Source organism: Lagopus leucura, unplaced genomic scaffold (assembly GCF_019238085.1).
Source record: "Lagopus leucura isolate 7727_CA_CO unplaced genomic scaffold, USGS_WTPT01 Super-Scaffold_650, whole genome shotgun sequence".
In the NCBI taxonomy this organism is placed as follows: Eukaryota; Metazoa; Chordata; class Aves; order Galliformes; family Phasianidae; genus Lagopus; species Lagopus leucura.
Genome location: NW_024962253.1, coordinates 1,554,971 through 1,579,419, shown reverse-complemented (window position 1 = coordinate 1,579,419; position 24,449 = coordinate 1,554,971). Strand labels below are relative to the sequence as shown.

General features: G+C 49.1%; 1 protein-coding gene across 2 annotated transcripts in view; it reads right to left on the bottom strand.

The window, feature by feature from the left end:
• The window catches only part of NOL6 (nucleolar protein 6), a 35,990-nt gene extending 13,550 nt beyond the window's left edge, over window positions 1–22,440 (bottom strand). Inside the window, exons 1-23 of one of the 2 annotated variants that reach the window (XM_042862403.1) lie at window positions 22,354–22,440; window positions 20,272–20,508; window positions 18,669–18,785; window positions 18,339–18,518; window positions 17,566–17,734; window positions 16,683–16,817; window positions 16,376–16,539; window positions 15,775–15,895; window positions 15,424–15,482; window positions 15,183–15,284; window positions 14,674–14,789; window positions 14,206–14,383; window positions 13,761–13,883; window positions 13,166–13,314; window positions 12,327–12,402; window positions 10,253–10,393; window positions 9,836–9,953; window positions 9,474–9,628; window positions 8,757–8,920; window positions 8,183–8,335; window positions 6,927–7,024; window positions 4,928–5,052; window positions 4,678–4,767 (exon numbers count right to left, since the gene is read on the bottom strand). In XM_042862403.1, coding sequence (XP_042718337.1) covers window positions 4,678–4,767; window positions 4,928–5,052; window positions 6,927–7,024; window positions 8,183–8,335; window positions 8,757–8,920; window positions 9,474–9,628; window positions 9,836–9,953; window positions 10,253–10,393; window positions 12,327–12,402; window positions 13,166–13,314; window positions 13,761–13,883; window positions 14,206–14,383; window positions 14,674–14,789; window positions 15,183–15,284; window positions 15,424–15,482; window positions 15,775–15,895; window positions 16,376–16,539; window positions 16,683–16,817; window positions 17,566–17,734; window positions 18,339–18,518; window positions 18,669–18,785; window positions 20,272–20,508; window positions 22,354–22,425 — 3,042 coding nt within the window. In that variant the 5' untranslated portion in view covers window positions 22,426–22,440. Of the gene's footprint in view, window positions 1–4,677; window positions 4,768–4,927; window positions 5,053–6,926; window positions 7,025–8,182; window positions 8,336–8,756; window positions 8,921–9,473; window positions 9,629–9,835; window positions 9,954–10,252; window positions 10,394–12,326; window positions 12,403–13,165; window positions 13,315–13,760; window positions 13,884–14,205; window positions 14,384–14,673; window positions 14,790–15,182; window positions 15,285–15,423; window positions 15,483–15,774; window positions 15,896–16,375; window positions 16,540–16,682; window positions 16,818–17,565; window positions 17,735–18,338; window positions 18,519–18,668; window positions 18,786–20,271; window positions 20,509–20,597; window positions 20,607–22,353 lie in introns of those variants that run through there. The other variant, XM_042862404.1, reaches the window with a different exon arrangement.
• Between the last annotated feature and the right edge of the window lie 2,009 nt (window positions 22,441–24,449).

Here is a 24,449-nt window from a genome sequence, read left to right as displayed (position 1 = left end):
GGGTGGACAGTGGTACAGACTAGAGAGATGAGGAGGCATTTCACTGCAGTGGCCAAGAGGAAGGGAACGGGATTAAAATCTGAGGACACCAAGTCAAGGATTGGGGAGAATGCTATGGTCAGGCAACAGGCTGTTTCAGGAACCAAAGCCCTACAAGCCCAGCTCAAATACATAGCTTTGGTCTCGTCTCTCTGCTGTAACTGTGTAATTGTGAACCAGGCATTTCTCACACACACAGCCAAGTCCATACATACTCCTCCCCGCAGCGGGGTTCAGACATCAAGTCTGAAGTCCTGACAAAGACCAGACCCTGGGGCAACTCAGCCTCATCTCAGCACAACGCAGTTGTAATGCGAGGTCAACTGCAAAAAGCTGGCACCCAAGTAAGAGTTTTATACCAGACCAGCAGCTGCAGTGACATCTCCTCCCTAACTCTGGGTTGTTTCTCTTCCTTACCTCGGCTGAGTCAAAGGCTCCTGACAAGCAGTGGGTGGCTGGAACAAATGGGGCCCAGAGAACTAAGAAAACACTCCTGAAGCCTTTTCCAGAACCACTTCCCAACCTCCAAACAAATGATGCTTTAAAAGGGAAATTCATCCCAACAGCAGCACTGCTTTGCTCCACCATACATGAAATTACCTAAGTTAATGTGCTATTTTCAGCTCCAGTGCCTATGAGCAGTCACAAAACAAAGCAATGAGTTCAGAAAAAAATAAATAAGTTTCTTTACAGCTCATAACAGACAATGCTCCCACTTCAGGTAAATTTCACCCCACTAGTATTTCAAGCAAAGGACAAAGCAGAAGTGAAAGCAGTATCAGCAAGTCCATTATTCACTGCTTAAGCAGAAGAAAAGCCATTCTAAACCAAGTACCTCTAATGTCCAGATACTGTTTGGCTCTCCAAGTCCTCTCAGCTTTAACTGCCTACTACTTAGTACATCAAGACAAGCTCCCATCCAAGACTGACTTTATCTCTTTTCAATGAAGAAATAAACGTATCTTAATCTCCCATACCCATTTGAGTAATGGATTGAAAACAAAAAATCATGTTAAAAAAAAAATCAGTGAGAAAGCAAATAGGGATAAAATACATACAGCCTTTCTCCAGTGCTCAAACTACAATAAAGCCTTCTGAGAATGTACTAGCAAAATCTCACCAGCCTGGGACAGACTTGAGCACACAAGTCAAAGTTGCACAGCTATGCTGAGGCAGTCTCAGAGGTACTGTTTCCCCCATGGAGATGTGACCAGTTCGGCACACAAACATCATGTGCTTGCTCACACCCACGACAATCAGAGAATACAAAAAGCTTCAGGGTAAGTAAGTTTGGATTAAACATCATCAGTTAGGACAGAGCTGCTGTGCACAAGCAGGTCAGCCAGAAGCCAAGGCACCAGTCTCTGTGCTCCCACCATCACTGCTTTTTGTCCCAACACAAGTGCATGAGGCACAGGGTGAATCCCACCAAATGCTTCTCAACGATCATCACTAGAAGACCAATTTTTTTCTTTTTTTTTTTTTTGGTTTTTTTTTTTTTTTTTTTTTTTTTTTTGATATAGTGACCAATCTATTTCCTCCCTCAGACTATGATTGCAGCTCAGCTTACCACAGACCAGACTCCTATTCTGGAGCAGAAGAGCTGGCAGCTACAGAGGATCTAACAAAGGGAGTTGAAATGGCTGCAGCTTCCTTGATCAACAACAGCACCTCTGACTCACAGGCACAGAAGATGCCTCTTTATCCTCGGCAGTTTAACTAAGCATGAAGCATTATAGTTCAAATACTTTTTTTTCTTTAAAGTAACTTTTCAGACATATGGCTACAGATAGCAGAGGGAAGGTGGAATACATTTGCTCATTCTTCCAGGTCACTCCCCTACACACAAGCTCACAGATGAAGACTGAGGAAGCTTTCTGGGTTTTGTCATTTGATTCACTTCACAAAGCCAGTTTGCAGATCACTTCTCTTCCCAAGCAAGCAGCTCAAGAAAAGAGCAGGTAACCTCATCTCATAGAGCGATTCAGAGATTTTACCATTGCAGCAGCACAAGTCTGTGGCAGAGCCAGAAACTGATCCTAATTACCCCCAAGCTCAGCCTCCCAAAAGACATCTTTCTTCCTCAAGCCTTTCAGCTCTTCTCAGGAACTGGTAACTCAACCTCGGCCAAAAGCAGATCCTACAAACACCAGGGTTCAAAACACCCTGCTGACATCCGAAATAGAAGAAAATAAGCGTGAAGCCCAAAGTATCACTGTCATGGTCAGACACTGGGCAACAGCATCATCACTGGAAACACTACATTGGGTAAGATCACTTACCAGCAAGTCCAAAACCTCTTTTCTTCCCTCACTAGCACCATCACTCATACATGCATTTTCTAAAGTACAGGGCGTGTCGAAGGTAAACTTATCCTTTAAAAGGCATTAGGAGCCAGCAGGTTTGTTTCCTTCAGTAATAAGTAACAATGCAAGGAACAGAAAGCTACTAGCACGGGCTTCCCCTCAAGGGGCTGTTCAGAGACACTCACCCCTGCCCTAGGATCAGGTCTAAAATAGATATCCAAAGCCCATAATGATACACAAGGGTGGCCAAAGTGTTACAGCTAGCCACAATGCTAATTCCAGATGACAAAGAGAAGCAATGTGAGGATTCAGGCAAATCTCAGCGGAAAGCAGCATATGGGTGAACATAAGTCCCCTCTCTGCTGCTTCCTATTTTAATTATTGCGGGAAACATATCTACTGAGTCTGCAACCCACCCCTGTGACCTCGGCCCTGACCTTTCTTGAGGCCTTGTACTGAGTCTTCAGCTTAAGTACAAGCTATCTCCCACAGAACAAATCAACTGCAAATTGTGGCCCTTCTACCCAGACATCCAGGAGCACAAGAAGATCCCATCACCACCTTGCCTGGGAGCAAAGTGGCAGGTAGCTGCAAATTCACACCAAAGGCAGCCAATAATCACTCCATAACACAACATCCTGGATCCCTTTCAATCTAGAATTTGTCTGGCCATGAATCAGAAAGGAAGAGTAGTTACCGGCTATTCTGCCCGTTATCATCTTCCTCTTCCTCCATCCCACAGAGACCTCCCAACAGAAGGGGGTGTAGTGGTTACTTGGCTATGGGAAGGTGCAAAATCTGTATGCAAGGCCCATGCACATGCCTTGCTCCACACATCTCTTCACTAGGAAGCAGCATACCTCTCGGATGCAAGGAATGAATCTGTATGCTGAGGCAGGCCCCCTGCCTCTTTTCTCATTCCTCTATGCCAAAATACCCTCATCCCTTCTGAGCAGTATCAGGTTCAGTTCTCAGCACCCAAGCGTATGGCAGGAATTATAAGAAAAAAATGTAGCAGAAGAGAGGAAGATGTAACACCAAGCACTGCTACATATGAAAGTCTCCTCCTCCTAACTGCATCAACCTCCCCCATATCATTCTCATAATCCTCTGAGGAAAATGCCAACTGCAACAGCACTGTGCCCAGGAGAGGAGATACAACAATCACAGCCATTCACAGTTCCTGGCCATCACATGTCACTCTTAAACACGAACAGTGCTGCCAAAAACAGCAGCACTTGGCACAGCAGCCCTTCACACCTCAGATCCACCAGTCTAGATCTCAGCTTAGCTGCGCTGCTCTGTGGTTTTATAGGCAGCCCCAAGCAAAATCAAGGGTTCTCACAGTGCTAGATGCTGCACTGAAAAATGTGTTTTGACAAATATTACGCAGTGTATGCTGCAGACCTAAAAGCAGGAGATAGGTATCTCAGAGCACATGTTTTATGGAGGAACCTGGTATACTAAAACCAGCGTTTGCGAGGTGACTGACCTGGTCATGAGACAGGTTACAAAGCCAGCATTGAAAACATCCACACCACAGATCAGAATAAAACCACAGAAATAAACCATCTATCCCATGGCAGAGACAGAAACGGTGCTCCTGTTTAACAGAAGAGGACACCAACACAGACCAGAGGATTTTGCTCATGGTCCTGAGAGACAAGGAAAGAAACCCCTATTTCCACATTTCAACTTGATCTCTACATAGCAAAGATGCAATGACTTGGATTTTAATTCTGCTGAAGGACCATGCTTCAGCTACACAGGGGACCATACAGAGTTGAGCCCTCTCTTCTCAGCCAGGTATTTCATGCATCCTTCTTTTTAAACCAATTTAGGTAAACATCTTGTTCCTCCAGCCTTCTCTAACCTTTTTCAAACAAGCAGAAAACCCCCCATTCCTCTCACCAGTTTCTAACTGTAGCTGCTTCGCTGCAAATGCTCACTGTCGAGACAACAACAAGGTCACCCAAAACTAAATACCATCAGAAGAAGTCCTGCAATAGCATTTGTCACTGAGCTCAGTTCAGATTAAACTAGAAGGGCTGAGGAGAGGCTTCTGATGTCTGCAAAGTCACAGGGCAAGCAGGGAGCCAAGATGAGCTGTTCTTCCATCGCAGGAGATGTGGAGAGAGAGAAGATTTGTAAAATTGCAACTGGGCAGAAGTTTTGGAGCTCAGGTTGCGCACACCGTCTGCACATGGGGTCAGGACTGGTTGGGCAGCCTCCAGCTTCCATCTGGATGGCAGGAGCTCCTACATGATCAGCTCCTCTCCCACTCTGCTTTGCCAGAACCTGGAAACCCTCATGTTGTGCCCCAAGGGATTACCTTCACATCCTGGCTGCTGAGCGGATCCATGAGCTGCTCCTCCAGGGCCCGGACAGACTCTGAGGCCAACACAAGAAGGCGCTGCAGGATCTGTGGAGGAAAGAGAGCTGTAGGGTGAAACTCACGATGCCTTGGACATAGCAGGAATCCCACTTACCCACTGGGCCGGGGGAGCTCACCAGCACTGAGAGTATAGAAACACCCCCAGGCAGCAGGCACTGCAGTGCACAGACAGGAGGCCCCAGCTCACCTGTGCTGAGGGTCGCTCCTGGGTCCATACTGAGTTCCACTTGTCTTTGGGGGTGGCGATGAACATGACAGGAAGGCGAGAGCGAGCAGCCACAAACTTGTTCTTGATCTCTGTGCAGTCAGCATCTAGAAAGGGCAGGCAGATGGGTGAGATGCTCCACTGAGAGATGTCAAGAACAGCATTAGAAACTAACTACCTTTTGCCCTTTCCCACGGAGCCTCAGCTGAAGCATGGCCTTGGCACTGCTCTGCTGGTGTGGCCACATGAAGCTGGATGATGCTGGAGCAAGGACTGACTGCTGGATTTGCTAGGAAAGCAGCCAGTAGCACCTACCAAACGCTGAAGGACACACCTCTGCAGCAAAGCAGCAACACCAGCAAACGCTGCAAGCATCTGAGAGAGAAGCCAAGTAAGTAGGTCTGGGCTTGCTCTGCTGTCTACAAGTATCTAGGGATATCCAGGGAGATGGGAGGCAAATGGATAGGGGCAGGCTCTTCTCAGTGGTATACAGCAACAAGACAAGGAGCAACGGCCCAAAAATTGAACATAGGAAGTTCCATGCCAACATGCAGTTGAAATTCTTTACAGTAAGGGTACTGAAACAGGTTGCCCAGAGAGGCTGTGGAGTCCCCTTCTGTGGAGTTAGTCAAGACCCTGTCTAGATGACTAACTGTGCAACCTCATGTAGGATACCTGCTTTAGCAGTGGGTTAGGACTCAATGATCTCAAGGTTCCTCCAACCTCTGTAATTCTGTGCTCTTGCACTTCACTCTGCATTTGCTAACGAAGAATTTTGGTGACAGGATGCAAAACTTAGTGAATCTTTGCTCTGAGGCAAAGATTCTCATCCAGGCACTTTCACACGGGTGCAGGCATAGACCAAGGTGCAGTCACTGGGTCTAGGATGGGCTGGGAACTCAGACTATAAACTAATGAAATAGTTTACACCTAAAGAATCTTCTGTCTTGTTTTTTAAGTGGAAAAACAGCTCTTTGGTCAAGAAGACTTCCCTGTTTGTTCACTGACAAAAAAAAAAAAAAAAAAAAAAAAAGTGGAACGTAGAAAAATACAATTCTCCAAAACCCACCTCTTTCCCAAGAAAAACAGAAAGTTGGGGGAGTGCTGAAACCCACAGAAACAGCTGCTCCCTTCAGGAGCTTGCTCGCACTCCCATACAGGTTCTTCATCTCTTCTAAATTAGCCTTAAAAGCTAGGTATTGTTATCTCACCCACACCAGCATCTCAGTAAAGCCAAGACAATCACACGGACTAATCTGGCTCCTGAGAAAGACTGCAGGTACCCAAAAGATGATCAGACAAAATACAAGGAAGAGAGCAGGATCATGGGTCTGCTTGGATGCATCAATACGCTCCTTTGGAAAACAGACATATCTACCAGGAAATCCCCAAAGCTCATAAATAAACACAGGAGGATTGTAGCCCTTCTTCCTGGCAGGTTTCACAGCTGGGGACTGGTGGACAGACCCTGTGATGTGTGGTGGTCAGGAACCAAGACAGCCAGGAGGCTTCAAATTTTCCTGTTTAAGAGCCCAGCTGCTCCACTAGCAGCCCAAAGGTGACTGGCTCCTCCTACACAACAAAAGATGTGGCCTCAAAGGATCAGGACAAAGCCTCAAGCCAAAATGCTGGCTACTGATGATTGGAAGATTTTAGAGACACAACTGCATTCAATACTCAGATCTCGGCAAGAACAAAATGGCAGACCATTACCACCAAGATTCAACTCGTTTTAGGCAGATATTTGGGGACAGGGAAGAAAGAACCAATTTAAAAAAAAAAACCCATACTCACACAAATCCCAAAGCCAAGTTATACACAGCAGGATAAGAGGGAAGGAATGGAAAATCTTCTTGCCCTATCTAGAAGCTGTAAAATCCTATATATACAAGAACTCTAGAACTGGGGTTGACCAAAGGAGGGCACAAGACCTTCACACTGTGGCTCTCCCACAGCTGTGGCCTCTGTGCTTCCTGCTTACCTGTGAGGCCAGCATTCAGGTTGACGATGAGCGGGCTATTTCTCCAGTCGTAGGTTGCCAGCAGATTGAGGAAGCGCAGGAACCCAACCTGGGGAGAGCTAAGGCAAGACAAAACAGTTCAACACCAGCATTTATTTCCCCTAACCCAGCACCGGCTTCAGGAACAGGATTCCGGAGTGTCCTAGCACTGCCTAAGCCACAGACTGCCCCCAAAGGGATGTACGAAGTGAATGGGGAAAGCCCAGGAGTATAGGGCACTTACCCCTTCTCCAGAACATCAGTGAGCCCATGCAAAATAGCTTACACTAGAAGACGGTAGGTTTAGACTAGATATTAGGAAGAAATTCTTTACTGTGAGGGTGGTGAGACACTGAAACAGATTGCCCAGGGAGGCTGTGAATGCCCACACTCTGGAGGCATTCAAAGTCAGGCAGGATGGGAATGTGAGCAACCTGGTCTAGAGAGAGATGTCTCTGCCTATAGCAGAGGGGTTGGAACTAAATGATATTAACGGTTCCTTCCAACCCAAACCATTCCATGATTCATCCCATGCATCTCCCAAAACCCAGACTCTTGGGAATGGAACAAGTGTAAACTAGAGACAGGGCTTGTCCCATCTCCAGTACAAAACCAAATGATGCTGGCCAAGCCCTCGCACCTGCCTCCCTGCAACCCAATCTGCTTACAGAGCAAAGTATCTGGGAAGGTGGGGCTCTTGCTAGCAGTGTATTTTAGGATACAGGAAAGCTTTCCAGACACATTGCTAATTTGGGAAGGAAAACAGATCTTTAGCACAGGTCAGCACAACCTTTTGCCTCCACACAAAGCACAGAACCAATATAACTTGATATTTGAACATTCCACCTGCCAGAGGACAGCATGCAATAGGACCCAAGGGAATTATTTCCCAAAATGCTGCTCTGTTCAGCTTCCAGCAGCTGACCTTCTGCCCTTCCCTTGGGAGTTCTTTCCAGGACAAACACAAGCTGCAGCCATGAGCACTGCTATAACATCCTTCCCAGAGAACCAAGGACAGCCAACACTCTGGTTGCCACCACAGAATGTTCACCCCTGCTTCTCCTAATAGTCACCCCTAGGACAGGGAGCCCCACCAGTCCTCAAGAAAGCAGAAAACATGCAGCAGATGTACTGCCAGCACCCACCCAGAGGCCACAAGGATGCTTGCTCTCATCCTTATCTGCCTTCTCCATGCACAAAGGGTGCCCACTGTTCCATTCTGAGCTCCTCATCCTCACCTGGGTGGCGTGAAGGGGGCTGGGTGGAGGAAGAGAGATGCCACAAGCAAGTCCACACACTCCTCAGAAACGCTGTCACTCAGGAGCTGGGCACTGATCCACCGCTTGGCCAGCCGGCAAGTGCTGCCAAAGACAGGATGCTGCTGCTGGAGCCTGCAAGAAGGCAGAGAAGTACCCATGACTGTTCAATAGATACATCCCAGGACTCCAAACACTGTCTTTGCATTTGGGACAGAAAAGAAAAAATAACTACTAGGAACATGAGTCCAGCATCACAAGCATGAAGCACTCTATGGGTGTTATGATTCTGGGAAAACAAAGGGGAAATGCTGTTACATGCTCTCCTTTAACCACATCACTCTTTGGTACTTGTTTTTCCATACCAGAGGCCTTCCATGTGACAAAAGGGACAGCCAGTTCCCCTCTCCCATTCCACCAGCTTACAAAGAGGGTTGAAGAACCACTTCCCACAGTAAGGCTCTCTCTACATCACCACCTTCCACCATGCAAGGGCACTTCCACTCTACATAGTTCCTGGCAGTACCCTACACTGCAGACTCCCAGCCTTGCCTACCCATGCAGGGAGCTGGTTAGATAGGGCTGATGCAATGTCTCCAGTTCCAGCCGCTGAGACTCCTCTGTGTCCTGGTACTTCAGCATCCCTTCTGGAGTGACTACTTCCTTCAAGATTAGGGGCTCACGATGGTAGGCCACTTGGAGACGGAAAACATAGCCATCCTGAGATGAAGACAGGTGGTGAAGTCAGCCTTGGTGGCATTACACCGAATCACAAAATGGCGAGGGTGGGAAGGGACCTCAAGGATCATGAAACTCCAACCCCCCTGCCATGGGCAGGGCCACCAACCTCCCCATTTAATGCTAGACCAGGCTGCCCAGGCCTCCATCCAACCTGGCCTTGAACACCTCCAGGGATGAGGCATCCACAACCTCTCTGGGCAGCCTGTTCCAGCACCTCACCACTCTCTCTGTAAAGAACTTCCCCCTGACATCCTACCTAAATCTTCTCTCTCTTAACTTAAAACCATTTCCCCTTGTCCTGCTGCTATCTACCCTTTTAAAGAGTTGAACCATTACAACCAGATGTTGCTTTATGCTACACTCCAAGAAAACAGTGGCATCCCAGCAACACAGCAATATTTCCATGCTTCCTGCTAACCAGCCAAGCATCCAACTCCAGTTTTTGTTCACCATGACTGCCCCCATAACCCCCTGCTTGTCTCCTCTACAAATCACCCGTGGATCTGGAGAACGTCTCCACCACCTCTCCTACCTTGTATACATCAGTGTGGGTGACTGCAGGTCTGCAGATCAACTGGTGCTGCTGCTGGAGAAGCTCAGCCAGCTGAAGGTGGAAAGCTGCCTTGATGCGCTTGATGGCTTCTTTGTCCTGTGGCCACTGGCCACTGCCTTCCATGTGGCATATGACTGGATGCAAAGAGACAACAGGACACCAGTGAGGCTCATGTAGAAGTGAAGTGCTGGATTTGGGTGTCTGGGACTAGAGGTTACGGCAGGAACGCAGGATGAGCTGGGGCTCTGGTCCTGCCTGCAGCACACAAATACAAAACTCAGCAACACCACTTCCCTGTTTTCCCCCACCAAATCATCTTCTTTTCACCTCTCCACACTCACTTTTCAAAGGGGTTATATAAGCAGGACAAGGCTTCTCCTCTGAAGGAAGCAGCAAGTGCCTGATCTTGACTTGCTTATGGAAGGAGTAAATTGGCTTCATGGGAATGGGAGGGAAGACCTGTGAGAAAGCAGCCATCAGCAACTGAGAATACATAGTACAAACACAGTGGCACGACACACCCTCACCCCTAAACCTCCTGTTCTTACAAAGCTCAAGTATGAAGGGCTTGGCAACTTAAGCACAGTCAGTCCTAGAGACTGGATGGCAAAGAGCTGCACACCCCAAGCATGCCCAGTAGGCACAAAATAATGAACAGTTCTCTCTGTTCCTCCACCAATCCAAGACTCAACTGTCAGGGTACCCCCCCAGCTCCTTACAAACTATCCCTTCAGTGTGCCATGCCCAGGCATACTCACGTCCGTGTACCGAAGGGCTGGGTGGACACCTTGTACAGCTGTCACTGTTAGTGGCAGCCCCTCCAGGTTCCACAGCTTGCGGCTCAGGTCATCATAGGAGCAGACAACGCTGACCATGTCCTCCTCACCCGTCCCTAATGCCTACAGACACACAGAGAATCTTTGCTTTTACTTCTCCCATTACTGTGGCACAGGCACTCACCTTGCATTACTCTTGGCCTGCATTACAGCCAAGTCCTGAGGAGCTGGGACTGCAAGCCAGCTGCTCCTGGACAGTGCATTCAAGGGAGAGGAAAGCCAATGGATAATCTGTCTGCCAGCTGCTACAGGCATACAAGACACATTTCAAGAGAGAAATGAAATTATTTCCTGTGCAGGATACTAAAGCAGCAATATGAGTTTTCTCCCTAGAAAGGGAGAAGTTTAAAATGATTTGGGGATAAAGAGATCACACACTAGTGAGAATTCTGCTGCTGCCTCCTGTCCAGTTGCTGCATCACAACCAGAGGCAGCAGAACATTGCTCTAACTACATCCTTAGAAAAGGCAGAGCTGTAAAACATGGCAAAAACAAGGTCAGAAAATACTCATCTCATGAACTCTGGAGAGAGTACATAAGAAGCACTGAAGGGAGAACTGCTGCTGTCTCTGCAGCTTCTACCATCTGGAAGCACAGCAGAAAAACGTAAAAGAGGAAACACTGCTATTGTAAAACAGCACAGATCATACTTGGCCGAACCGAGACACATGCATTTGGCTTCCCCAGGCTTTATAGCAGAGTAGCAGCACCCTCTTCGGGATGAACTGGACATGACAACCCCTTGATATGAGAGGCTGCCTGTTTCTAGAGCCAACTGCACTATCCATCTTCCCTCACACATACACTCTGACCAAAAGCTCCCTAGACTGCCTGTACATGAAAACTAGAAAGCAGAGACAGTAAAACCCACCATCAGACCTGCATAAACAGGAATAAAATTTCTCCTTTGTTCCTGAAGGACTGGTTATAATCAGACTTCTGAACACCTCTCAGGCAAACATCCCTTCTCACAATGGGATCTATCAACCCTGCTTATCTCAGGCTAGCTTGTAGGGAGAAAGTGCACACAGATTTTGCAGCATTATCACACAGTCAGTACAAACTGCCATCTCATCCAAAAACCGACACGTGGCTCTGCGCAGACTGCAAGTGAAGCTCATTTCACATCACCAAGCTGGTTTTAACAATGGTCCTGGTGCAGAAGACTCCTCAGTCATATTTGCTACTCTTTACTCTTAAAAAGGTGAAAGGTGAAAAACAAATTTCCTCTTCCATTCAACAACCAGACTGGGTTGAGCAAAAGCCCCAGCTTTTACTAAAACATCAGTAAAGTAGAGCTGAAGTACTTGGGTCTCATCTCCAGGCTTTAATTTCACATGTTGAAGAGCTGAAGTACAAATGTGGACATTTCCTAGCCTACAAGATGCATCTTTTTTGTTTCAAAGAGACACTTCTTTGCTTCAAGTGCAGATTCAGCAGCAGCACTAGGCATGCAGGATCAAGCACTTTGCATCGCGACAGGAAATACCCTCCTCCTGGGCTTCCCAGGTGAACTTGCAAGATGAAAACACAGCAGCAACCAGCCAATGCCCTGAAGGATGCAGAATACGAAGAAGTGCAGCCAGAGGATCACAGGAGGACCATGATGTAACCATAGATTACATGGATGAACTAAACACAAGCAGAAATGGAAAGCTGGAGGAATGCTTAGAATCACAGAATATCCCAAGCTGGAAAGGACCATAAGGATCACAGAGTCCAATTCCTAATGCTTGCAGTGGATGCTTGCAAGGGATAATGAGGTGTGGATGCTTGCCAGAGCCAGAGTACTTCAGCAGCTATGCCTTGGGTTAGCAGAAAAGGCTTGGCAGATATATTGCTCTGCCTGAGTGCCTGCAGATAGGCACTTTCCTTACTCTCACTACCACCTCAAGACTTCCCCAGCTGTGTCTGGTCCACAAAGCTCCCTACAGCTCTTCTCAGATTATCTCCCTCTCCCAAGAAACCAATAGCCCAATTTGGCGAGCAACTGTACCTCTTTCCCATTCTTGATCACAGACTCCAGCAGCGCTCCTGTGTAGCAGATGGACGATTCAGGAATGTCCGCATGGCTATGTGAAGGGAAACAACTGAGCGTTAGAGCTAGGGCCTGCCAATCCATCCACCCTGTACTGGCTGCATACAGGTGACAGTCAGTCCAAGCCAAGGAATCCCTCAGTACAGGAAAGTCATGATGAAGAGATTAACATCCCTGAGTTCTTCCTATACTCAGTTTATCCACTCAAAGCAGCACAACTTGTGCACCTTCACAGGACCCAAAGCCAAAGCTGACAACACAGCCTTTCCCTGCAGAACTCCACCCTGAGTTGAGATGAGAGACCTAGGCCACCTCTTTTTAATATGCAAGATGGTCCCACTTTTGACAATTATACACTTCCAGACTTGTCTAAGCTTCTAAGGTAGGTTATCGGGAGATCCAGCCTTTTCTACCATTACAAGGTCTCACATGACTTCAGGAAATGTCCTAGGGTTGGAGCCTCTTCCTAGCTCTGCCATCAAAAGATGTCCCAGCATTCTCTCTGCATTTAAGGCAAGAACACTGCTTCCCCCTCCCCCTTATCATACTGCAGGTAGCAGCTACTGCACTAAGTGTCTATCCTCACTACCTCGTCCTAGGAAACAGCTAGCAGCATCAAGACCACAATACTGAAATGACTTCTACACTTCACAAATCTGAAATGACCTACAACTTTCCACAAAGTGCAGATCTGACGGTGGCATTACCACAGATGTGGCTCAAGCCAAGCAGCACAGCAGTGAACTCACATACAGCAACAAGCTTCTCAGCCTCTGCTGCTGCTCAGCGTGACTTACAGTTTCAGCAGGTGCCTGACAATCTGCTCAGGAATGAGACGTTTCTGGCAGATGGTGCTGGCCTCCCACACCACTGCCTCACAGATAGTGCCATCCTGGAATCGTCGTAGCTCAGACTTCTCCCCCCAGAAAGTCCGGAAATCTGTAGCCTGATAGAAAACATTGGCCAAGACAGGCCAGGAGCATAGGTCACCACTGGGACCGACAAAAGTATTCCTGTGTCTGTCAGCAACCCCTGCAGTTACCCATAGCTACAGCAGAGCACCAGATATGATCCAGCCTCCTAACTCCCTTAACCAAAAGGAAGCCTCAGGATGGGTGGAGCAAAATATCAGCTCTGGGGCTTCCCACTGTTTCTTCCATGTCCCCATCCCTTCCTAATCATCATTCATTCCACAGTAAAGAGCCTCCTCACTCCCTTTCTCTGATACCTCTCAGACCACTAGAGAGCACCATCAGCCCAGTAGTCTTCTCATGCTTGACCTGTAACAGTTCACCCAAAGCAAGCACTCAAAAACACACCTAGCATCCCAAAAGCCACAAGTCCCCCCTCATCCACTGCTATCCCACTCCACACACACAGAGCTGGCCTCACCTCAGGGCGATCAGCCTGTGGTCCCTTCTCTAGAGTGCTAGCAGCAAACTCTGGGGCAAACAGGATCCCAAACATCAGAGATCCAACATCCTTGTGTTTTGGGGGTTCAGCATCAATTGCCCACTAAAAAGAAACAAAATACAATGCACACAGAGAGATGAAATGACAAGATAGATACACCTTCTGCTACAGAGGACATACAGAAGCCACATTTAACACGTTTTCCTGATAAGAAAGCCAATTGTTTTCACTCTGCCGCACTGCTGGGACAGGACTTCTGCCTAGACCAAGTTTCCCAGCAGTACCTCATTCCCAAGTAAAGGGCTCCAGTCCCTGTGTCCATTTTCTCCCCGGTGACCCAAGATTCCCTCCCCAGCATCCAGCAGTGCCATATAAAGGACCTCACAGTCAGCAAAGGATGCAGTGTCGCTGCCCACTGTGTTACCTCAGGGGTCTCAGGCAAGGAGTGAGCCACAAGCAGTGCTCTTCTGGCCAGCCCACGTGTCAGCAGTGAGACAATGAAGGGGAGAGCTGCAGCTACATAGTTCCCACCCCGATCCATCAGCTCATTCAGTAGCTGCATCTTCTTGCAGGCACTTTGCAGTTTGGAGACATGTTTAAGGCTGCAGGAGGAGGAGAGAAGCCAGTCAATTCCCTCCCTCTGATGCCTCCACCAAATCCTTCCTGAGACAGAAAGACCCTAGAGGTTGAGTGAAGTGAGGAGCAGTGGGTCCCGGTGTAGGATGGGAGCTACAGGAAGGGAACATGGCACTTTGATGTCCCAGGATGAAACACTGTTACCCTCTTCCTCTCCCACTAGACAGGTCTGAATCCAGCTTGACTGGAAACTAGAAGTAGCCCACTCCTCTCCAAAGAGGCTCCCTCAGCACCACCCAAGCATGAGGAAACTCACTGGAAGACATGGTCAAAGGTTCTAAGCATGGGCTTGGAGGTCATGAGCAGTGCCTGGAAGCCATCCACCATTCTGTTATCCAGAATTTCCATGGAGCATTTGGCTTCAAACTGAACCTGAACAAAGGAAGAGCAATAGTATGAAGGGTGAGGAGTTAAGCAAATCCTTTCAACAGCAGTTACCAGTGCTATCCTGAATGCTTGAATCAAGAGAGCCTCTATCCTTAGCATGCTGTCAAGCAACCATAATATATGCTGCTCTTTACACAGTCTCTCCTTGGTATCTCTACCAACAAGGTACATTTCTCTCTGCTCCAAAACAATTATTTCTGCTAAACAGATGATTAACTTCATCCAAAGGTGCCCACATAGAATAATCTTCCTCCATCACTCAAGCATAGGTATACCAAAATAGGTAAGCTGCAAATCCAAGACTTAAGATTTACTTCCAAGCTTTAGAGCTAAGGATGGATGTTAACATCTTAAGATGTTCTCCCAAGCCATAAGTACCTGGTGATATTTGCTGGCAGTCATATCCGCACAGAGGTTCACCAGCCCAGAGGGATCCACAAAGACCACTTCAAATGCATGGTGGAAGTCAGCCAGGGCAGGCTGAAACAACAGACAGTCCTTATTGCCACTGCGTAGGTACCAAGGCACCACCGCCCCACCACATCCCTATATTGAGCATGTGCTTGTCACAGCAAAACTGACAGCACAGCCAAACAAATACAGTCAGACAGCTGCTCACCAGGGAGGTATCTGTATCCTTTGCAAGGCTGATCCCTGTCACACACAGGTCAGTGGTAGCTGTAGAAAAAGAGGAAACAGCAAGTCAAACCGCTATCTACATCTCCTGCACTGGTCAGGGTGGTACAACCACTTGCCATCTATAACTACAGTTAGACTCAGTACATTAAACAGTGCTGGAATGTGATGCTGGTCTTCACCACGGGAAACAGATCTATCCATCCCACTCCTGTCTGTCCTACCTAAAGAGGGAGAAAAGCCACTCTTCCCTCTCCTCCACCCTGTTCAGGCATCATGCAGAGACTCCACTGACACTAGCCTTCCATTACCCAGAGAGCCCCTGGAAACTCACCTAGGAACTGAAGGACATTTCTCAGCACCTGGTACCCACTCATCACTTTGACAATCTTGCGTTTCACCACCAGGTAGGCAACAAGCATTGAGGCCAAAAAGCCACTAAAGCATCCCAAGCCCTGTGAAGGCAAACAGCTGAGTCAGCAAGAGCTCAAAGAGGCACCACAAGCTGCAGAACCCAGCTTACACATCTGCTCCTTGCCTGTCATCATCAGCAAAGCAGCCCCAGCACAGAAGACATGGTGGAAAAGCCCTGTACAACAAGCAGAGATGTGGATCCCCTTGCACAAAGGCAACACTTCAATATGCCAGGAAGTGGGACAAGTTCCCTGACTCCCTCCCTCCCCGCCCTCCCACCCCCCATCCAAAAAAAACCCACATCACTTCTAGGATCTCAACAAAGCATGAACTTCTGGTTCACATAGACCCATTGCAACACACAGGGCAGGATGGAGTTCCTTGAAACTAACACAGCTCAAATCACAAAACACCATCACCACCCACCATAGCCAAACCGTCAGTTTTCACCCCTAAAATAGAATACACTGAAAGCACATTTACTGGGCAAAACCTGTCCAGTCTCCTGAAAGGAAACTCACCTTGCTGAGCTGCCTCTGGTTCAGCCAAACTTTGAGAAGAGCCAGGCCATCCTTCATGCCTGGAAAGTCAGTGGATACACTAGACAAGAAATGCAGGTGGGACAACAGCACTGTGTCACAGAGGATGGAGTTGTTATAGTGTGGGGTGGCAGGCTCAGGAGCTCCTGTGCAAGGAGATAACAACATGTTGACCCAACCACAAATCTCCCACTCAAACGAAAGGGCTGCAGTGAACTCAACTCCTAGCACTCTGTACAGGCTGCAGCTGAAATGAACAGTCTTGTGCTCCCCTAGCTCCAAGCCCTACCTTCTTTGGGTGTGCTCTGCTCCAGGAACCAGGCTGTCCGGACATTGTTCTTGCTAGGATAAAAACGACTTGGCTTGAAGAAATTCGGGGCAGGACAGGCGTGAAGTCGAACAGTAACCAGCTTTTCATCCTTGCCTGTAAGCATTAAATGTTGGATATGTGGGAGAAAGAGATGTCAGAGACTCAGAGGCTACAACTTAAGAAAAGGAAGCAGGCCACTCTTGGAAAACAAAGAAAGCTCCTTCCCAATGAAGTAGTAGTGGAAGTCATCTCACAGCTGACTGACCACATCCTGAGGCCAACTTAAGTCCAGTCATACATCCCTGCTGACCAGCCAGGTACACATGCATTGCCCCAGGACCCTCCTGCTTGTACTGGCCTTGTCATGCCACTACCTGCCAGATTCACACCTGCTATCTCTTTGGGCATATGGAAAACACAAGCAACACCTGGTAGTCTTCACATTTCACATCACCTTAGAGAGTGCCAGACTGCATATAACTGCCTTGTGAAAGCAAGAGGATAGTGGTGAACAAGGGGTGAGGAGAAGGGACAGGAAGAACAATGCGAGACACAGCCACGCTTCTGTCTGCTTCACTTCATGAAATACCCAAAGCGTGGTCTAACCAGCAAGGCTGGGAGCACAGCCAAACTGCAGAAGACAGCTCAGAAACCATAAGAGGGAAAGAGACCTTCAAGAGTCACATGTGTGTGCAGAGAGAAGAGAACCAGGAGCATCAAAGCTCCAAAACTTATCACCAATTGCAGGGACAACTCTGAAATGACCCCTCCTCAAGGAGCCTCTTACATAGTGCAAGACCACTACTCTCCAGCCAGTGCCAGCACCAGATTACAACCCGATGGAGCAAGAGACAAGCACTACCTTGTGGCCTCAGGAGCAGAATGGGCTTGAGATGGTTGCTGTTCATGTAGGCAAACTTCACAGTTCCAAAGAGATTCTCCTTCGATAAATGCTGGGCAATGTGGGCCAGGTATAGAGCTCTCTTGCGGTGGTAGCGCTGGTTCAGGTTGTCTTTGTCCTGGAAGATTTCCTGCAAAGAGAGGAAAAAGGGAATCACACCTTTCCTGCCTCTGGAGTCTGATTAAGCCTAAGGCACTATGGCACCTACAGCTCTCCACAGCCCCACAGAGCCCTACCTCAGACGCGCACCTACTGTCCCAGAGAGCCTCAAGTCAGTCAGGAACACTGTTTTGCTGCTGGCACAGGAGGCTCTAGGAGCACAGATCAGAGCCATGCAAACTAACAGGACATTATGATATATGAAATGCTGTTAAGAACAAGAATGGACAGCAAGAGGACAGAGCTCTGCTAACAGCCTACAAACATTACTCTCCTTTTAACATAGACTTGGGATTAGGGCCAAAGTGCAGTCTCATACAAAGCCAAACTGCATTCTACTTCACCAGCAGCATAGAAGTTTCAGCTGACGCAGAAAGAATGAAGATTGTGAAGAGCTAAAGCCAAAACAGTTGAAAGCTCTAGATCTAGCACAAGTTGTCCTTGTCAGGAAAGCTGACATTCTGACTTCATCTTCACTCACAAATTGAGACACAGGGCAAGGACAACAGGGAACAGGAAAGGATGGGGCGCAGATAGGCACCAAGCTGCTTAGGGACTTTCACATCCAGACTCACCCGTGGCATGGTCACCGCCACATCCACATTGATCTCTGGCTTAATGCAGGTGCCTAGCAGATAGCTGCCCACTACACTCAGCTCGTCTGGGGGAAGGAAGTGAAACTTCCCCTTCACGTTGAAAGGCACTTGCAGGAACGGCACCTTCACACCTTTGGGAAGCCAGGTCTGGTCAGTGATCTGAGGACAAGACACACGTAAGCATCACTAACAGCAGAGACCAGCATCTCACATGGTACAGATCAGTGCTGGCAAACACCTGCACTCAGGTGATGGAGCATTCCCCTCTTCCCTCCAAAGGGATGCCTCCTCCATCCCTCTAGGACCTACATCAGTTTCTGGGGTCTCTGGGATGGCACTCAACAAGCTGTTAATTTCATGGAGGAAAGCATCGATCTTCTTCTTCTTCGTCTCCTTCAGCATCACCTCCTTTAGAAGTTCTTCAATCTACAAAGGAAAGGAGAAAATTAAAGAGAGCTGCAACACTGAAACTGCAGCTGCCCTTCACCTTGGCTTCTGGCACTGATAGCGAGCAAAGTGGCAGAGGAGCAAAGCAATATTCAAGTCTCTTTGAAAACCCTGATCAGAGCTGCAAGACTGTGATCAGCCCATAACACAGCCCTACCACTTCTGGAGAAGTGACAAATGGAAATCAACTCCATCCCATTCACTTCTGTGTGATGTCTAGTCACAAGATGTGCAATTATTCTCACAGGCTTTGCTCTCAGAAGGGTTTTTGTATGACAAAGCCTCAAGTTCAGGAAAAGACCTTGGTAGGCTCACAGTATGAATAAGGTCCTAGAGATCCTGCTACAGAACTCACAAGCAATCACAGAATCACAGAATCAGGAGATCAGAGCTGCTCTTCATCAAAATCACTATGGTAAGAACTAGCAAAAGCTATTTAGTTACCTCACAGAATCACAAGAGGTTGAAACAGACCTCTAGAGATCAAGTCCAACTTGTGCTAAAGTAGGTTCACTAAAATAAGATGCACAGGAGAGGATCCAGATGGGTTCTCATTATCTCCAGAGACAGAGACTCCACAACCTCTCATGGCATTCTGTTCCAGTTCTCTGTCACCCTCAAGTCAAGAGTTTTCCCTAATTTTAGTATAGAACGTTCTTTTTTCCAGCTTGTACCCAGTGCCCATTGTGCAGTCACTGGACAACACCTGACAGGACTTGGTCTCATCCACTTGACATTCACACATTACAGATTTCTAAGCATTGATGAGATTCCCCTCTCAGTCTCCTCCAGGCTGAAAAGCCCCAGGTCTCTCAGTCATTCCTTATAAGGGAGATACTCCAAGCCCCTCATCCTTGTGGCTGTCTGCTGGACACTCTCCAGAAGTTCCCATCCTTTCTTGAACTGGGGAGCCCAAACAGGACACAGCACTCACCAGGACAGAGAAGAGGGAGAGAAGAACCTCCTCCACCCTGCTGGCCATGTGTATTTTAATGCACCCAGGATATCATTGGCCTTCTTGGCCAGTGCTGGTTCATGGTCAACCTGTCATCTACCCAAACCCCCAGGCACCTTCCACAGAGCTCCTGTCCAGCAGGTCAACCCCTAACCTGTACTAATGCATGTCGTTATTCCTCACCAGGTATAGGACTTCACACTTGCCCTTGTTGAACCTCATCAGGTGTCTCTCCGCCCAACTCAGCCTCTCCAAGTCCTGCTCCTCCTAACACAGGCTACCTATCTTCCCAGAACACAGAAAATGATGTCCACAGCAATCAGCTGCACCTGACAATGTTACTTCCCCAATAAGCAACAGAACAGCTCTCGCTGGAGAGACCAGATCAGGAGGACCCAGGGCCTGACTGTAGCCATCACCGCTTCTCCACGTCCAGAAGCCCCGAGCCTAGGCCTCGCTGCTCCCAATCCCCAGCTCTGCCCGCGCTCGGGGAACACGCGTGGGACTGACCTGCAGGCGGAGCAGGCTGGAGTGGAAAAGGTCCTCCGTCTCTTTCAGCTGGTTCAACTCCTCGTTGGTGGGAGGCTTGTACAGTTCGGCCCGGCTCAGTTTCACCGGCTGCAGCGCCGGGACCGAGGCTGGGGCCGCCGCCTTCCTCTTCTTGCCCCGTGCCGCGCCGCGCCCGGGAGGCTGCGGAGCCTGCTCCCCCTCCTCGGCCTCCGCCGCTTCTGCTGGCTCCCTAAAGCCCTGTGAAGAGAAAACAGCATGATTCAAAGTGCCGGATCCCGGCCTGACCGACGGGACCAATCCCCGCAGCCTCCCCAGCACCCGCGTACCGCCATGGCCGCCCCCTCTCAGCCGCGTGCAGCACCACCCGCTCTGCCGGCGGCGCCAGGCCGCCCTCCTATTGGCTCTCATTCCGCGGCGCAAGGCTTCCGATTGGCTGCGTGGCGCTTCTCACCCCGCCTACGGGGCCGCCGAGATTGATTGGGAGGAGTCTTCTGTCGCTTTGCGGCAGGTCGTGCCGGGAGTGCTTTGCGGCAGCGACGTCTGATGTGTTCACAAGAAGGCGTGGCGTGAAGAAGCCCGGACAAAGTGAGGTGCTGCCTAATGAATGCACTGTTAATAATCCCAATTAAAGCTTGCACTGCCTTATGTACAATTTGCAATAAAACACCGTGCCAACACATGTAGTCCTAGGGACATGTACACCAGAAGTGTGGCAGGGACGGGTGCACTCCTAGGTTGTCTGCAGCCCTGAAACCTCGTGCCTCTCCAGAGCTGAAGTTACTTCAGAACTGGATTTTCTGTAGTTTTGTCCCATTTCTCAGCATGAAATGAGACATGCTGAGACATCATCTTGGCATGTGACAGATCTGTTCCAAACTTCCAGGCAGAAAAGCCAAGCCCTTCCTTTCAAAAGCTGGCCTGCAACAAACTTCAACCCACCCTGAAACAGAATCATGGAATGGCTCAGGTTGGAAGCAACTTAATGGGCCTGATCCCCTGGTTGACCTTTAATTGGTCCATGATGGTTCCCGAGATTATTTGTTCCATAACCTTCCCAGACACCGAGGTGAGACTGATAGGCCTGTAGCTACCAGGATTATCTTTCTGGCCCTTTTTGAAGATGGGCGTCACATTTGCCAGTTTCCAATCCACCGGGACATCCCCAGTTAGCCAGGACTGCCGAAAAATGATGGACAGTGGCTTGGTAATCACATCTGCCAACTCCCTCAGCACTCTAGGATGCAATCCATCTGGTCCCATGGACTTGTAAGCATCCAGCTTTTGCAGCAGGTCCAAAACTATCTCATCATGGATTATGAAGGGCTGTGTTCCCAGGGAGTAACAAGTCTTACTATTAAAGACTGAGGCAAAGAAGGCATTAAGTACCTCAGCCTTATCCTTACCCTTGGTGACCAGGTTGCCCTCAGCATGCAACAAGGGATGGAGATTCTCCCTAGCCTTCCTTTTGCTATTAATGTATTTATAAAAGCATTTACTGTTTTCCTTTACCTTAGTGGCCAAACTCAGTTCTAACTGCACTTTGGCTTTTCTAATTTTCTCCCTGCACAGCTTCACTACATACCTGTAATTCTCATAAGTAGCTTGCCCACTCTTCCAGAGACCATAAACTTTCCTTCTGCTCTTGAGTTCAAGCCAAAGGTCTCTGTTCAGCCAGCCCAGCCTCCTTGCCCATCAGCATCTTCCGTGACATGGGGATGATCAGGTTCTGCACCTTTAAAACCATTTCCTTAAAATATTCCCAGTTTATTCCAGTTACACCTCCACCCCCCTTTGTACCTACTTTAAAGTCCTCTGAATGAACCTAGCCAACTCCCGTCCTAAGACCCCTCTTGACCGGTGGGAGAAGCCACTCCTATCAGCTGCTAGCCGACCCAGTCTCATGTAAACAGAACCGAGGTCAAAAAAACCCTGCCAGGCCCACCAAGCACTGAGCCAGGTATTAAGCCGTTGGCCCATTATATCGAGTCCTTCATTATTCCTTATAGCTGGAGGGATAGAGGAGAACACAACTTGTGCTCCTGGAGATGTGCTCCAGCCCTGATGGCACACCCCTGGACTTACCCCATCAGCTCTGCGTTCTTTCTGTACTGGAAAGCCCCAGACCTGGATGCAGTACTCCAGATGAAGCTTCATAAGGCTAGAGCAGAGCATTTTCCAAAATTCCAGCAGCTCAGGGCCGTGCCCGCTGCCCTGGGCAGGCTGTTCCATGCCCACCGCCCTCTGGTGCAGAGCCTTTCCCCACCCCCGGCCCTCCCCTGACACAGCTCCATGCCGTTCCCTCGGCCCTGTCGCTGTCACTCAGAGCAGAGCTCAGTGCTGCCCTCCGCTCCTTGAGGAGCTGCAGACGCCATCAGGCTCCCCTTAGCTCCTCTGCTCTGGGCCCAGCACACTCCGGGCACTCAGCCACTCCCCCAGATTCTTCACCACTACTGTAACCCTCCTTTGGATGCTAGTATTTTTCTGTACTTGTGGGAGTTAAAACTGTATTGTTTTTGTTTTTTTTTTCCCTACCCCTCATACCAGCTAGGGTATGTTTAGATAAACAGATAAGCAGATAGTGAGAGGCTCAACTGTCGAGATTAGGAAAATGGATGGGACAAACACAATAAATGAGTAAACACCTGGAAGATTGTGGACCTAGAGTACGCAATTAAGGAGGAAACAGGAGGAATTCTTGGAGTCAGTGGATAGGGGGTCTAAGGTTGTCCTGTGTTTTTGGCTGTGCACACCTGCCTGTAGAATGCCTGACATACAATCACAAAGTAAAACTTTTCTTTTTTCACGTACTGTGTCTTCCACACCTACGCTCAGTGCTGGATGTAGAGCAGAGCTCTGGTGTCTCCACCTGGTGGCAGTGCTGGGCCTGATGCACCACCCTAAGGTTGGCTCTCTGGGCCTTTTAACATGGCGCCTTTGCGCATGCAACTCCAGATCTCAGGTTCAGCCAGGCTCATCTGAGTTGTAGGGGTACTTAAAGGCCAACTCTATGTGCAAACCCTTATGGGACGTCAAAGATCTGGCATTCAGATGATTTTGGTTCTGTTTCCGGCTCTTTGAATGCTTGTCCACAGGAATGTCACCTGAGCAACGCTCACTCAAGCACGCCTCCTGCAGCGCCCGCACCCTGCCTACAATCCTGTCGCCCCTCTCACGGCCGCCTGGGGACCCCCGCCAGTAAATGCCCCGCCCCTCCCAAGCCTCGCCCACCCACTCAGACTCCGCCCGCCGCCGCCCCTCCTGCCGTGAGCCGCCCGGGAAGGGACGGGGTGGGGTGCGCGGTGGGAAAGGTTGGAGAAAAGGGTGAGGACGGGGTAGGGAAGTAAACATGGGGTTAAGGACAAAGATGGGAATAGGACAGGGACTGAGGACCAATAATAGAGTCGGGGACAGGGAGTGGGGACGGAGATTGGAAGTGGGTGGGGATGGGGAAGGACAAACAGTGGGATTGGGGACAGCTTGAGACAGGGCTGGGGACAGTCAGAAGGATGGGGTGGGACAGAGGTGGGCACATAGACAGGGCTGGGGACAGGAAAGAGAGCCCATGGGGACGCCCTCACCCCCATTACACATGCAGCCAAGCCCCATAGCCCACCACGGGACAGCAGTGTCAGCGCATTGCCAGGCTCTGATCCTAGGGCCACCAGCAGAGGGTGACACGGGAACACCCTGATGCCACCCCCACACTAATGTGGCCACAGCATCTCAGGACTACTAGAGATGGGTGGCTGGGGGGGATATGGTGCTTCCACCTGTATTAAGAGCACTAAAAGAGAAAGGGGGGATGGCAGATTGTGGGTACATGTTGTGTGACAGTGGGTGACAATGTGTGGCAATGTGACAGAGGGGTGTTGATGCCCTCAATTGAGTGCCACTCACTGTGAAGAGCTTCTGTGTCACTCAGAAATGGAGACACGTGGTTCTGTGGAAGGGTCTGGCATCCCAATCCCTGCAGTGGTACATGTCCTCACCCCCAGAATGATGTCCCCTCTGCAGTGACACTCATGCCATGCAGTTGATGCTCAGTTTGAGTGTCATCACCCTGGATTGGCCTCAGTTATGCTTGTCCCCTCAGCATTGATGACACAAATGCCATTTGTCCATGTGCACGTGTTTCCCTGCACTCCATCAGATCCCAACATCACCTGCAAGGAACGACT